The sequence below is a fragment of the Nomascus leucogenys genome, chromosome 15, assembly GCF_006542625.1.
Source record: "Nomascus leucogenys isolate Asia chromosome 15, Asia_NLE_v1, whole genome shotgun sequence".
NCBI classification, from domain to species: Eukaryota; Metazoa; Chordata; class Mammalia; order Primates; family Hylobatidae; genus Nomascus; species Nomascus leucogenys.
This window is the reverse complement of record NC_044395.1, coordinates 79,244,495-79,258,497: the sequence shown is the minus strand read 5'-3', so window position 1 is coordinate 79,258,497 and position 14,003 is coordinate 79,244,495. Positions and strand designations below refer to the sequence as shown.

Below are 14,003 nucleotides of genomic sequence, written 5' to 3'. Positions count from 1 at the left end.
TTATTATCAAATATATAATACTTTGGGACTTATAATGGAAGTGGTACCAATACAACTCAGTTGACTATTACATCCTCTGCTATTAGTCAATAATATCCCTTTTAGAAAAAATCGTTGCAGGGTTGCCCAAGAATAGCCTGTTTCCAAATTAATATAATAACTAGCAGCTTTATGACTTTATATATATCTTAATATAATGAATTAACCAAAGTAGTCACTGTTCAAGGTTTATTGGGGGTTTTAGTTGGTATAACACTTGGATAGTTGGTTGCATTGTTTATATGGAGATCTTTTTACGTTATATGGTAATGTACACTACTGATATAGTTCACAAAATAAGATCCTTTGGAAGAATTATGCACAAGACATATGATATTGGATTTACACACTGGATCCCAGGATGTGACTGATTGGGAAAAAATGTTGGACTAGGCATGTTCAGTGAAGGAGCCAGGAAGTTATATAACACACGGTAAACATCCACCTGGCTCAAGGGGCAAATGCAGCACGTACAGCATTGGCAGTGGTGTGTCAGAGGTGGCAGAACTATTTCACACTAACCAGTTTAGGACTACACACGATTAACACCATCCAGCATCACGATATAGCTGTGGATTTTACAAACCATTCCTATTTCTAACTTCAGGAGTTGATGTTTTTCCCAGTCCATCTTAAAATATTACTGCTTTAATCACAGATCAGATAAAAAGGACAACATGCACAACCTCCAACTAGAATCCTGTTGTAGCCTAGACAGTGAAATGATATGACATCAGAAGACTTTAAAATTGCAGCTCCTTTTGGATCCCCCAAAGTGTATCTGCACTCTTCTTCAAACGGGCCTCTTCCTCAGAAGTCAGAGTCACCTTCACAAGGTCTGAGATTCCATTCTGTCCCAAAATGCAAGGAACACTAAGGAAGACATCATCCTTTATTCCATAAAGACCCTGAAGATGAAATGAAAAAAAAATCTTACATTTTGTCTATGCATTCCAGGGTTTCCCAAGACTTACAGTCTCTATAAAGCTTTTTTTTTTTTTAAGGCAGAGTCTCGCTCTGTCGCCCAGGCTGGAGTGCATTGGCACAATCTCAGCTCACTGCAACCTCCACCTCCAGGGTTCAAGTGATTCTCCTGCTTCAGCCTTCTGGGACTACAGGCGTGTGCCACCACACTTGGCTAATTTTTGTATTTTTAGTACAGACAGGGTTTCACCATGTTGGCCAGGTTGGTCTCAAATTCTTGACCTCAGGTGATCTACCTCTTGGCCTCCCAAAGTGCTGGGATTACAGGCATGAGCCACAGAGCCCAGCTGCTTTTTTTTTTTTTTTTTTTTGAGATGGAGTTTCACTCTTGTTGCCCAGGCTGTAGTGCAATGGTGTGATCTCGGCTCACTGCAACCTCTACCTCCTGGGTTCAAGTGATTCTTCTGCCTCAGCCTCCCAAGTAGCTGGGATTACAGGCACCTGCCACCACGCCTGGCTAATTTTGTATTTTTAGTAGAGACAGGGTTTCACCACGTTGGTCAGGCTGGTCTTGAACTACTGACCTCAGGTGATCCACCCCTTGGCCTCCCAAAGTGCTGGGATTACAGGCATCAGCTGCCACACATAGCCTTTTTTTTTTTTTAACAAAGATCTCACTATACTGCCTAGGGTGGTCTCAAACACCTGGGCTCAAGCGATTCTCCTGCCCTTGGCCTTCCAAAGTGCTGGCATTACAGCTGTCAGTCACTGTGTGTGGCCTAATTATGAAGATTTTAAAATACAACTTGAGGCCGGGTGCGGTGGCTCACACCTGCAATCCCAGCATTCAGGGAGGCCGAGGTGGGTGGATCACAAGATCAGGAGTTCGAGACCAGCCTGGCAAATCTGGTGAAACTCCGTCTGTACTAAAAATACAAAAATTAGCCGGGTGTGGTGGCACGCACCTGTAGTCCCAGCTACTCAGGAGGCTGAGGCAGAAGAATCGCTTGAACCTGGGAGGCAGAGGTTGCAGTGAGCCAAGATCGGCCACTGTACTGCAGCCTGGGTGACAGAGGGAGACTGTCTCAAAAAAATAAAAAACTTTGATAAGTAGAAATTCCTTTCCAGGTGTTCAGTTATGATTTAATGAATAGTATAAAAGAAAGTCATTAAAAATAGTAACATAACGCTAACTTGAATATAATTTCTATTTTCCCCAATGGAAAAATAGTTTATTTCTTTTATAGTCTTCCACCTACCTCAGCATAATTGAACGAGACTTTTTTGTAGTCAAATTATCAAGTATCTATGTGTTGAACAGGCCTAGTGGACATTAATCCTAAAGCTCAACCATTTCTTTCAAAAAAGGAAAGCTGTGGGCACATTAATTTATTTCACTTAAGTCAGTAATGGAAGACTTGTATTAATCTTTCTCAGAAGAATCTTTTCTAAAAAGCCAGGAGAAAGCATTCAAATACAGTGTATCACTACACAGACCTACCTTAATCATGGTGGAAACTGGGTGCACCCGCCTAAGATTCTTCATTATACTCTCTGCCAAATCTGCTACAGAGAGTCCAATGGCCCAGGATGTGTAGCCTTTTAGTTTGATCACCTCATAAGCACTGTATGATAGGAAACCATAGGTAAGGGCAGAAAAGACAGGGTGGGAGAAAGAAAGAAAAACAAAGTTTTCATTAACACACGTTTTACAATAAATAATGCCACAATGTTGCATTATACCAAGAATAACCCTTGCACATGTATGCTAGGATATTGTGTACAGGGATATTCATTAATAGTACTGTTAGTAACAGCAAAAACATGACAATCTTTCCAATGTCCTCCAACAGAAGAATGGATAAATCATGGTATACTGATACAATGGAATATTACACAGCTATCAAAAAATAAACTATAGCTACTTGTAAAAAAAATTGGATAATTCTTAAAAATATAATATTGAATTTTAAAAAGAAATCCAAGATAACATAGCATTCTTAACTTAGGATTATCTCAAGTGGGAGCGTGAGGGGGACAGAGGGATAGCTGGGGGAAGAACACAGAATCCACTTATTTCCAAACACCAGCAGAATACTAAATTCTGATTCAACAATGTTATTTGACAGATATTGTCAGTGTTTCTTTCTTGAGCTGAGTGTTGGGTTCACAGGTTTTATTTAATTAAACAAATACAAACAAGAGAGCCTTGCTTGACCAATCACAAGAATATGTTATGAACTAAAGATTATGATTCATTTCTTTTTTTTTTTTTTTGAGACGGAGTCTTGCTCTGTCGCCCAGGCTGGAGTGCAGTGGTGTGATCTCAGCTCACTGCAAGCTCCACCTCCTGGGTTCACGCCATTCTCCTGCCTCAGCCTCCCGAGTAGCTGGGACTACAGGTGCCTGCCACCACGCCCAGCTAATTTTTTGTATTTTTAGTAGAGATGGGGTTTCACCGTGTTAGCCCGGATGGTCTCGATCTCCTGACCTCGTGATCCGCCTGCCTCGGCCTCCCAAAGTGCTGGGATTACAAATGTAAGCCACCGCGCCCAGCTATGATTCATTTTTTACTTCTATAGACCTGAGGTCCACACAGGACCACAAAGGTAAATAATGCCACCAAGTTGAAAGCTTCCCTATTTCAATAATTTTTTTTTTCCTTTGAGAGAGGCTCTTACTCTGTCACCCAGGCTAGCAGGCTGGAGTGCAGTGGCAGGATCTCGCTTCACTGCAGCCTTGACCTCCCAGGCTCAGGCAATCCTCCTGCCTCAGCCTCTCAAGTAGCTAGGACCACAGGTGCTCACCACCATGCCTGGCTAATTTATATATTTATTGTAGAGACAGGGTTTTGCCCTGTTGCCCAGGCTGGTCTTGAACTCCTGAGCTCAAGTGATCCTAGGGCCTGGGCCTTGCAAGGTGAGGCACACTCTTTTTTTTTTGGCTAACATGGTGAAACCCCATCTCTACTAAAAATACAAAAAAATTAGCTGGGCGTGGTGGCACATGCCTGTAGTCCCAGCTACCCAGGAGGCTGAGGCAGGAGAATCGCCTGAACCCGGGAGGCAGAGGTTGCAGTGAGCCAAGATTGCGCCACTGCACTGCAGCCTGTACGAAAGGGCAAGATTCTGTCTCAAACAAAACCAAACAAAAACACCACACAAGTTTTCCCTCTAACAAAAAGATCTCAAATGCAAATGCTATTACAATTTTAACCTTTTAAATAAAAATAGTAAATGTTAATACTCTGTGTTGCCAAATTAAAAGATTCATTACCTCTCAACCACCTGCTTGTGAACCTCTTTCCACTGTTCCTTATCTTTATCAGTCCCTAAATCTGGGTGCAGAGTCTTCAGAGAGACACCAGCAACATTCATTCCACTCCACACAGGCACTAAAATAAATAGTACAGACTACATTTATTTTCATGTACCAACAGATTAGTAATTGTGATTCATTTTCCTAACTCTCTTATCTTTTTGGTAGATGGTCAAGACTACTAATGTAGTCATTACTCACTTTTAGATTAGATTTTCATTTACTTACATTATATAAAACTAAGAATTTTCACTGTATTCTAACCTGTTTCTCTGGCCAACTGAAATGTTTAACCCATGCATATTTGAAATATAAAGATAGTATGAGAACATAAGGGGGGTTTTCTTAGCATACAGAACCTAATCATAACATTTTTCAACTGTGATAATAATATAACTTTTGTGCACTCCATTTGGATTTGCTGACCTTTTCAGGGCCAGGCAGTACAAGTCAGGTATAAACAGCTGTGATATTAAATGACTGAAGTCATCCTAAGAACTACAGTCTTAAGATATCCATGGTAAGAAGAGAAATTTCATTCCCCGTCCCCCTCGCCATAAAATGCCATATAAAATGGCAACAATCTTAACAATTCTTAACATATAATTATACAAAATGCTAGATTTCGGGAAACCATTCTATCCTACTGAATGGATATGTGATTAGGCTCTAATTGAATAATACAATGCCCATCGACTTTTTATATAATCTTTTCAAAAACAAAAAGAAAATAACTTATGCTTACCACTGGAATCTCCATGTTCCCCAAGGACCCACCCATGACAGCTTAATGGGTGAACTCCCAGCCTTTCCCCCATCAGGTAACGGAATCGGGCTGAATCCAGATTGCAACCACTTCCAATAACACGGTTTTTGGGAAAACCACTTATCTTCCAAGCCACGTAGGTCAAGATATCCACTATGAAAGGAGAAAATAAAAATCACCCATTATCCCCTCCCCACACACAAAAAAGATATCCCTACTATGAAGAAAACACTTAAGCAGATACTAGGTGATCATTAGATAATGATAGGCTACTCCAGATATATGGCTTTGTAAGGATCTTGATATTGATCATGGCTAACCAATAATTTTGTTAATATTTTTAAGCCTCTACACTATGTATATCAAGTCCATTAAGTATTCAAAAAGTAGTTTTGGCTGGGCATGACAACTCACACCTGTAATCTCAACACTTTGGGAGGCTGAGGTGGGAGGACTGCCTGAGGCCAGCAGTTCAAGACCAGCCTGTGCAACATAGCAAAATCCCATCTCTACAAAAAACTTTAAAAAACTAGCCAGGCATATTGGTGCACGCCTGTAGTCCTAGCTACTTAAGAGGCTGAGGAAGGAGGATCACTTGAGCCTAGTAGGTCAAAGCTGCCATGATCATCCCATTGCCCTCCAGCTTGGGCGACAGTGAGACGTGGTCTCAAAAAAAAGTATAGTTAAGTTTTATGAAAATAAACTGTTTATCAACTAAGAGACAATTATGGGCCCGGGCACGATGGCTCACGCCTGTAATCCTAATACTTCGGGAGGCTGAGGCAGATGGATCACCTGAGCTCAGGAAGTTGAGACCAGCCTGGGCAACATGGTAAAATCCCTCTCTACTAAAACTTCAAAAATTAGCCGAGCATGGTGGCACATGCCTGTAATCCCAGCTACTTGAGAGGCTGAGGCAAGAGAATCGCTTGAACCCGTGAGGCAGAGGTTGCAGTGAGCCCAGATTGCGCCACTGCACTCCAACCTGGGCAACAAGAGCAAAACTCTGCCTCAAAATATATATATATTTTTAAATAATATTTGAAAATATTTAAAAATATATATATTTTTAAATAATATTTGAAAATATTTAAAATATATATGATATATATATATATGTATCATATACTAGCAGTTTTACTATAGCTTGTCCATTTTTATGCAGTTAAAAGCCTCACCTGGATTTGAAACAATAAGCAACTTGCAGTTCGGGCTGTATTTTACAACATTAGGAATGATGAATTTAAAGATGTTCACGTTACGCTGGACCAAATTAAGACGGCTTTCTCCCTCTTGCTGACGTGCCCCAGCCGTGATAATGACCAGCTTGGAGTTTGCAGTTACATTATAGTCTAGAGAAAAGGGGAATAATGACCAGATTAAGGCCTTTAGAATAAATTTTACCTAGGCAGCAAAAATTTGTTCCATAAATGCCCCACAGACCTTTCTTGTTCTTAGAGTTTTATCATTATGGCTTCTTAAATGGAGGAAGAGCATGTCAACACCTTCCTTGTATTCTAGTTTTGGTCAAGTTGTAACTTTATGTAACTACAATTAGGGAGAGCTGGAGGGAATCAAGTTTATTATTTGATTCTCCTATTAATTTCTTACATATCCTCAAACTTTTTGATCCCCAAGCTCAACGTTCACACTCTTCCATACTCCTGTTTCTACTTAACTGGTGTCCTATCAGCCCAGGAACAGGCAATTTCCTCGTGTTCCTCGTGTGTGTGTGTGTGTGCGTGTGTGTGTGTGGTGGTGGTGGTAGGGGTACTTGTTTTTAAGCAGAGACAGCTTTACACTTAACAAGCATATTTTGCTTCTAGATACCCTATGGCAGAAGAGAGTTAAGCCAGTGATGAAGGGAGTTGCCCATCAGCAAGGTGGCCAGTGATTTTCAGGTATCAAAATAGACACTATTTGGGCTCACATTCAGGTTTCTTGGCTGGTGCTGTTAAGTGTGAAAGGGTCAAGCCAAGAATATTAGCTGAACAGGCTCATTTATTTACCCTATTCTCAACTTCGTGTGTGAAAGGATGTGGGGGCAAGTAAGTAACACAATGTGGTTAAATACAGACCTAAGGTTTAAGCTTTACTCATTACATTCTAATTCAGATGGTTTCCATAGCATGGACAAATTGGATTTCTATTTTAAACCATTTACTAGAAATTGAAACTTTGATATTCACAGGCACCCAAATGAAATTGTTCCCAGGCTCTTGCACCCTGCATTTAAAACAAAATCTTTAAAGAGCTAGGATTTCAAGCCTGATAAAGCATTTAAGTCTAAGGCGGGGCACAGTGGTTCACACCTGCAATCCCAGTACTTTGGAAGGCTAAGGAGAGAGGATCACTTGAGCCCAGTGGTTCAAGACAGGCCTGGGCAACACAGTGAGTCCCCATCTCTACAAAAAGTAAAAAAATTAGCCGGGCATGGTAGCATGGCCCATAGTCCCAGTTTCTTTGTGAGGGAGAGGGGGTAATGAAGTGGAAGGAGGATTGCTTGAGCCCGGGGTTCAAGGCTGTGGTGAGCCATAATTGTGCAACTGCACTCTACCCTAAGCAACAAAAGGAGACCATCTGGAAAAAGAATTTAAGTCAAGCATGGATTATAATATAAACTTGTTGAAATCAACCTTTGCCAGAGACAATCTTTGGTGTTCTAAGGAAAAGGCTGCCATGTTGGAGATCCATCATCTCTCCCTTCAATTTGTCTTCGATGACATCAACAAGAGCAAGTTCATCTGCCAAGTCCTAAAAGACATCAAATCTTTAGTTAAATGGAAAATTGCCACTTCTAGATTTTTAGAAGAGCATGAAAAATTTCTATATTTCCAGCATAGGAGAGTTCTGTTACTTTATTAGTACAGTATGGAGATACTCAAAGTAGAGGGCACCCCATTTCAAAAGCTGACTTACAGATTACTCCATACGTAGATAGCACTGACCCTCTCTCCAGCCCTGTCTCCCCACTGAAGCAAGCTCTATGGGAGCTCCACCACTGCAGATGTAGAAGCAGAACACTGGACTGGCAGTTGCTAGAATAACTTCCAGTTATATAAAACTGCTCTATCTACTCTCTCAAATTCCATCCTATACACCAATTTTAGGTTGTTATTCATTTAACTAGGTGATATTGACCAGCATCAAGACTTGAAATTAGTAAGAAATGTTCTGGCCAGGCATAGTAACTCACATCTGTAATCCCAACACTTTGGGAGGCCGAGGCAGGCAGATCACTTGAGGTCAGGAGTTCAAGACAGCCTGGCCAGGCCAGGCGCGGTGGCTCACGCCTGTAATCCCAGCACTTTGGGAGGCCGAGGCAGCAGATCACAAGGTCAGGAGATTGAGACCATCTTGGCTAACACGGTGAAACCCCATCTCTACTAAAAAATACAAACATTTAGCCGGGCATGGTGGTGGGTGCCTATAGTCCCAGCTACTTGAGAGGCTGAGACAGGAGAATGGCAGGAACCCGGGAGGCAGAGCTAGCAGTGAGTGGAGTTCACGCCACTGCACTCTAGCCTGGGCAACAGGGTGAGACTCCGTCTTAGAAAAAAAAAAAAAAAAAAAAAAAAAAAAGACCAGCCTGGCCAATATGGTGAAGGCCTGTCTCTACTAAAAATACAAAAATTAGCCGGGCGTGGCAGTGTGTGCCTGTAGTCCCAGCTACTCAGGAGGCTAAGACAGGAGAATCGCTTGAACCCAGGAGGTCAAGTGAGCCAAGATCGTGCCACTGCACTCCAGTCAGGGTAACAAAGCGAGATTCCATCTCAAAAAAAAAAGTTAAAAAGTTAAAAAGTCTGATTTCCGCCCATCTTTCAGAGATGGAATCTGAACCATTCCCTGGTTGATTCCATATATGAACCAATACTAACAGTTATGGATAAATAGGTTTGTGCAGTGTATAATACTGGCAAAAAATATCCTTATAGTTGCAACTCAAAGTTCATAGGTGCATTTCAGGCCAGGAGCACCAATAACAGCTTTAATACAAATGGATGTGGTCTATCGTTACCAAAAAAGTTATTCAAGCTGCAGATCTATCCCTAAATCATCCACAATATAATGAGTGTCAGTTACTCTTCTTACACGCACCTGAGCCAGAGGCCATCACAGAAAAACCATAGGCGGTTTGTAGGTGCGGGGAAAACAGCATCAATTTCTCATCTAGTGGGTAAGGAATAAAAGTTGGTGTATTATGTGGCCTTTCCTAAGAACATATATAGAGTCACATGTGTGGTTACAAGGCCTTTTCATAGCTCATTTCTGTCTTTAGTCCCTTCTCACTTGAATCCATTTCTATTCAGAACCCAGAATTCATCATTTTACTTTTATTAGAAACTCCACATCTGAACTTCAGATTTTTTTTGAGATGGAGTCTCACTGTCGCCCAGGCTGGAGTGGAGTGGTGCTATCTTGGGTCACTGCAACCTCCACCTCCTGGATTCAAGCAATTCTCCTGCCTCAGCCTCCCAAATAGCTGGGACTATAGACGTGTGCCACCACGCCCGGCTAATTTTTTGTATTTTTAGTAGAGATGGGGTTTCATCGTGTTAGCCAGGACGGTCTCCATCTCCTGACCTCGTGATCCGCCTACCTCGGCCTCCTAAAGTGCTGGCATTACAAGTGTGAGCCACTGTGCCCCGCCTCAGACATTTTAATGTTGTAAGCTGCCTCAATTTCTTTTAAATATAAATCAGATTTCAATAGTGTAATAAGGAGTGCTTTACTCATAATTTCTTTTTTCTAATTAAATTTTAGCTCCATAATTGATAACAAAATTGCTATGCAAGGCACAGGGGCAATGAGGTTTGGGTGGGAGAACTTAAGATTTCCCATATAATTTTACCATATGTATGTGTCATTTTCAATTCAAAAATCACTTTAAAAGAATTTTGGCTCATTGAAAGTCATGGACCCTTCCTTTTCATTGGTAGTCAATCCATGCATGTTAATACAGAATAATGAATTTTAGGAACTGGGTCTCCAGCCTGATAACCTTTGATTCTTTTTAATTTCAGATACACTTTTGGTGTATCATCATATTTCAAAAGTTTGTTTCACAGAGAGTTATCTGAATGAGTGCATAAATCTAAATATTGTTATATGAAATGTAATAATACAATTCTAGGGTAGGAGTGGGGATAGAGGATGCGGTCAAGGTATGGGCTTCCAGTGTGGTAGACTCTCACTTACCTTCATTAAGATACTGATGGCACAGGCCATGCCAACGGCACCAACCCCAACAACTGTAATCTTATTCTGGGGGGTCTGTTCCTCCTTTAGAAGATTATGAATCAGCTGATCCTTGAGAGTTGCCATATTGGACTTGGAACCAAAAGGAATCTATAGGGGGAAAAACATTTAGTGTCACTACAGCTTCTTTAATATTTATTAACCAAGAGATTTTTTTAAGCTATTTTACTTCCTTTGGGGGTATTTGCCACTATAAATCACAAGAGATGACTAAAAAGGGAGGGGAGAAAACCTAATGGTTGCCAAAAGAGAGTTGAAAGGCCTAATGACAGGGTCTGTGAAGAGTGAAGGCCCATACCTTAGCGTGCAAAAGGAATATCGACGTTTGGGTGTAAGTATAGCCTCCTGAAGGCTCACCCATCGCGGTTTATTAACACCAAGTGGGGCTGGCCTTTCCTCAGACAAGATCACTCTGAGCTACTCCGACTCCTACAGCAAAGACAGAGCCAGGCTTCTCCAGTAAAAACCGGAGATACGTGCAGAAAAGCCATTAACTGCCACAAAGCTCGAGCCCAAGGCACAGGAGCCTGCGGTGATCCGCGCGCATGCGCGCTTTGTGGCTCCCCGCCCCGCTCCGAAAGGTGGGCGGAAATCAGACTAATTGCTGGGTCCTCCGAACGCCCGGCTTTTACGCCCCGCCCAAGTCCGGAAGATGGGCGGGCCCAGGAAACTTGTGCGCGTGCGCATGCGCATTACAGAGGGCAGGGGCGAAGCCGATTAGTCTAGCGGCCTCCGGCCATTGGGAAGCGGGCAACGGGCCAGAAGGCAGAAGCCTGAGAAGGCCCGCCCGTAAGCAGAGGCAATCTGGAGCTATGCCGCTCAGTGAGTGACAGGGAGGGAGCTGGGATTCAGACTTCAGACCTAATGAATGCCCCGAAGCAGACGCGAGCAACGTGAAGCCTAGCTGGCAGCCTCCCAGGCCTGGCGCGCAGCCAGCGCCAGACTAAATCGCAATACTAGAAACCAGGGCCTGTTAACCAACCGGGAGGGAGGCGCACGGTGTGGCTTCTGCCGTGATCCTTGTTGCAAAGGCCTGTCAGGCCCAGTATGAAGAAATAGTTTCAGTACAGGGAGTGTAGAAATAGCTGCAGAAGGCCTAAGGCCTGCAGGCCTAGAGTTAATAGCTACTTGGTGGAACCCTCGAATTCCTTCCACCCTGTTAATCCAACCCTGCACTGCATTCGCTGGAAGAAATATCACAGGCTGCATCCCCAAAGTATCACGTCTAGTTTTGACACCACTCCAAAGGGCAAAAATCCGAGAGGACCTCTAGGCAGGCAGTCAGCCCAGAGTCACCAAGCTGGAGCCGGGTCTCTCCTTACAAATCACTGCTATTTCTAGACAGCCTTGTAAGGTTTCTAGCCTGGCAGGGGGAAGGGAGTTCCTGCGGACACCTGCTAGCTTCACTGAACGGCCCCGGGATCCAATGCTACCTTTAATGTAGGGACGGAGGTGGGAGGGCATGGGATGAGGGAAGGGTGCGTCTAGAGGCGAGAGACATGCAAAAATGAGTTCTACACCTCACCTCTGCCGCCTACTCACTGGGAACTTAGAGATCCCTGACTATCTCCTAGCTTTCGGTCTCCCCATTTGTTAAAAGGAGGAGTTGGTACCGGCGGATCCTACTCAACTGACCGTCCGAGGTGCGGAAGGGCTGGGATGCTGCCTGCTTCATCTTTGCATGCGCCGTGCCTAGCGCAGCCCGAGATACACCAGTAGCTTCTTAATAAATGCGCAAAGAGCTCCCTATAATCTGCAGGCAGCGGCTGCCCTCACGGAGCCCACCTCTCGAGCGCCCCAAGAGAAAAATGCAAGCCGCGTGGTACTCAGCTGCTTTCTAGCTTCCAAGAACCCGCCCCGGACAAGCTGAGGCTTTTTTGGCTCTATGGGCTCCGGGAACTGGACCTCGATTTTTGCACCACCCGCCGATTTCGAACCCAGAGGTATCCCCCACCCTTAAGGCCTATCATATCCTTGTTCCGCATCCACCCGGGCTTTCGACCCCTGGTTGGGTGCGGCCACCTCCTCAGTTCCCCAGCGCGGCCAGAAGCCATGGTTCCCGCTTAGAGCAAAAGCAGAGCGCGGCGAGCTCCGAACACATGCGTGGTGTGGGCCGCCGCCCAGAGGTCTCGGGGCTGTGCTTCTGGGAAGCGGCTCCTACACCTCCCAGGAGCAGGAACCCCTTCGCCAGCAGCGGAGGCCAGCAGAGCCAGAGGCAGTTGGCTCTACCCGCCCATCCCTCTGGCGCCGTGCGCGCAAGGCCCTACCGTACCGGGAATGCACGTCGGAAGGTCGTCTGGGGCGCGTGGCAATGAGATCCGGAATCGGCGGCAGCGGCTGCAGCACTCTGAGCTGGCCGCGGGAGGGGCCTTAAGTGGAACAGCTGTGCTGACGTCAGCGGGGGGGGCCGGCGGACGTGCGGGAACCCACGTGTGAGTCGGGCTGCGGGGTGGATGCCGAGCCAGGCGGGGCACTGGAGAGGCCCGGGTGGCGCGCGCAGCCAGACAACCGACCGGCAGACTGCTCCACGTGCGCTGGGACATCTAAGTAAGGTGCTGCCCTCCAGCCACAGAAGCCCGGGTCGGATCCATGAGCCTGAGTCAGGACGACCTTCAGTTTCCTCATCCATGAAACCTGGGGAGATTACTCTCAGGAAGGCTTGGATCTGTTTCTTCTTCATCCCTGTTTCTCAGTGTCCAAAACAGCTTCTAGCACGTAATAGGCACTCCACAAATATTTGTTGAACGAAAGGAAGAAAATGCCTAGCAGTCAGTCAGTCTGTTCTTACCTAAGTCGAGTGACCTCCGAAACTCCACGCTGCTTTTCCCTCTGCTGCTAAGCCTACCAGCTCCCACTCACAGTGAAGCCTTGGCCTCTCAGGCCTTGCAGGGTGACTCAGTTCAAATTTACATTTTATTCCGCAATTCCTACTGCCCACCCCACTGGCATCTCATCTCGAGTCTCAGCCACACCCAAAAACTGTCGGTGGTTTGTTTTTTTGGTTTTGGTTGTTTGTTTGTTTTTTGGAATTATTCGAGACAGGGTCTCACTCTGTCACCAGGCTGGAGGGCAGTGGCGTGATCATGGCTCCCTGCAGCCTCGACCTTCTGGCTCAAGCGATCCTCCCACCTCGGCTCCCCGAAGTGACTGGGACTACAAGCGCGCCCACTTGCCCTGCGATTTTTTTTTAATTATTAATTTTTTTTTTTTTTTGAAACGGAGTCCCTCTGTCGCCCAGGCTGGAGTGCAGTGGGCTGATCTCGGCTCACTGCAACCTCCGCCTCCCGGGTTCAAGCGATTCTCCTGCCTCAGCCTCCTGAGAAGCTGGGATTACAGCCAAGCGCCACCACGCCCGGCTAATTTTTGTAATTTTTAGTACAGACGGGGTTTCACCATGTTGGTCAGGCTGTTCTCAAACTCCTGGCCTTAAGTGATCTGCCCGCCTCGGCCTCCCAAAGAGCTGGGATTACAGGCGTGAGCCACCGTGCCCGGCTCAGTTTTTTGTTTTCTTATCATACTTACCTCTGGGCCTGTATTCTTGCTGATTCCATTGCCTAGCCCGCCCTCCTCCATCTCTTCTTTAATTTGTACCAATACTTCCCCACTGTGGGGTATATTATGAAATATATTTGGTAAGCCCTTCAGTATGCCAGCATTTCCTGAATTTTCTGATAGGAGTGTCTTTTGTTATTTATAA

The 14,003-nt window shown here is 44.8% G+C and overlaps 1 protein-coding gene across 1 annotated transcript; it reads right to left on the bottom strand.

Annotated features, from left to right (window-relative positions):
* Nucleotides 1-214: 214 nt before the first annotated feature.
* On the bottom strand, nucleotides 215-12,823 carry LOC100604698 (L-lactate dehydrogenase A chain). Its single transcript, XM_003254293.4, has 8 exons — nucleotides 12,579-12,823; nucleotides 10,247-10,396; nucleotides 7,684-7,801; nucleotides 6,226-6,399; nucleotides 5,027-5,200; nucleotides 4,240-4,357; nucleotides 2,465-2,588; nucleotides 215-947 (listed from the first exon to the last, which is right to left on the bottom strand). Exons 2-8 carry the CDS (start codon nucleotides 10,370-10,372, stop codon nucleotides 783-785), a joined length of 999 nt encoding a protein of 332 aa, XP_003254341.1. The 5' UTR covers nucleotides 10,373-10,396; nucleotides 12,579-12,823; the 3' UTR covers nucleotides 215-782.
* Between the last annotated feature and the right edge of the window lie 1,180 nt (nucleotides 12,824-14,003).

What these genes read in the sequence shown, in the direction of transcription:
- LOC100604698 (XM_003254293.4), bottom strand. Translation starts at nt 10,372, where the DNA reads ATGGCAACTCTCAAGGATCAGCTGATTCATAATCTTCTAAAGGAGGAA. An exon ending in AAAGATTGTCTCTGGCAAAG is followed by an intron (nt 6,400 to 7,683) that starts GTTGATTTCAAC and finishes CCTTTTCTCTAG; the next exon opens with ACTATAATGTAACTGCAAAC. An exon ending in GGAACATGGAGATTCCAGTG is followed by an intron (nt 4,358 to 5,026) that starts GTAAGCATAAGT and finishes TATTTATTTTAG; the next exon opens with TGCCTGTGTGGAGTGGAATG.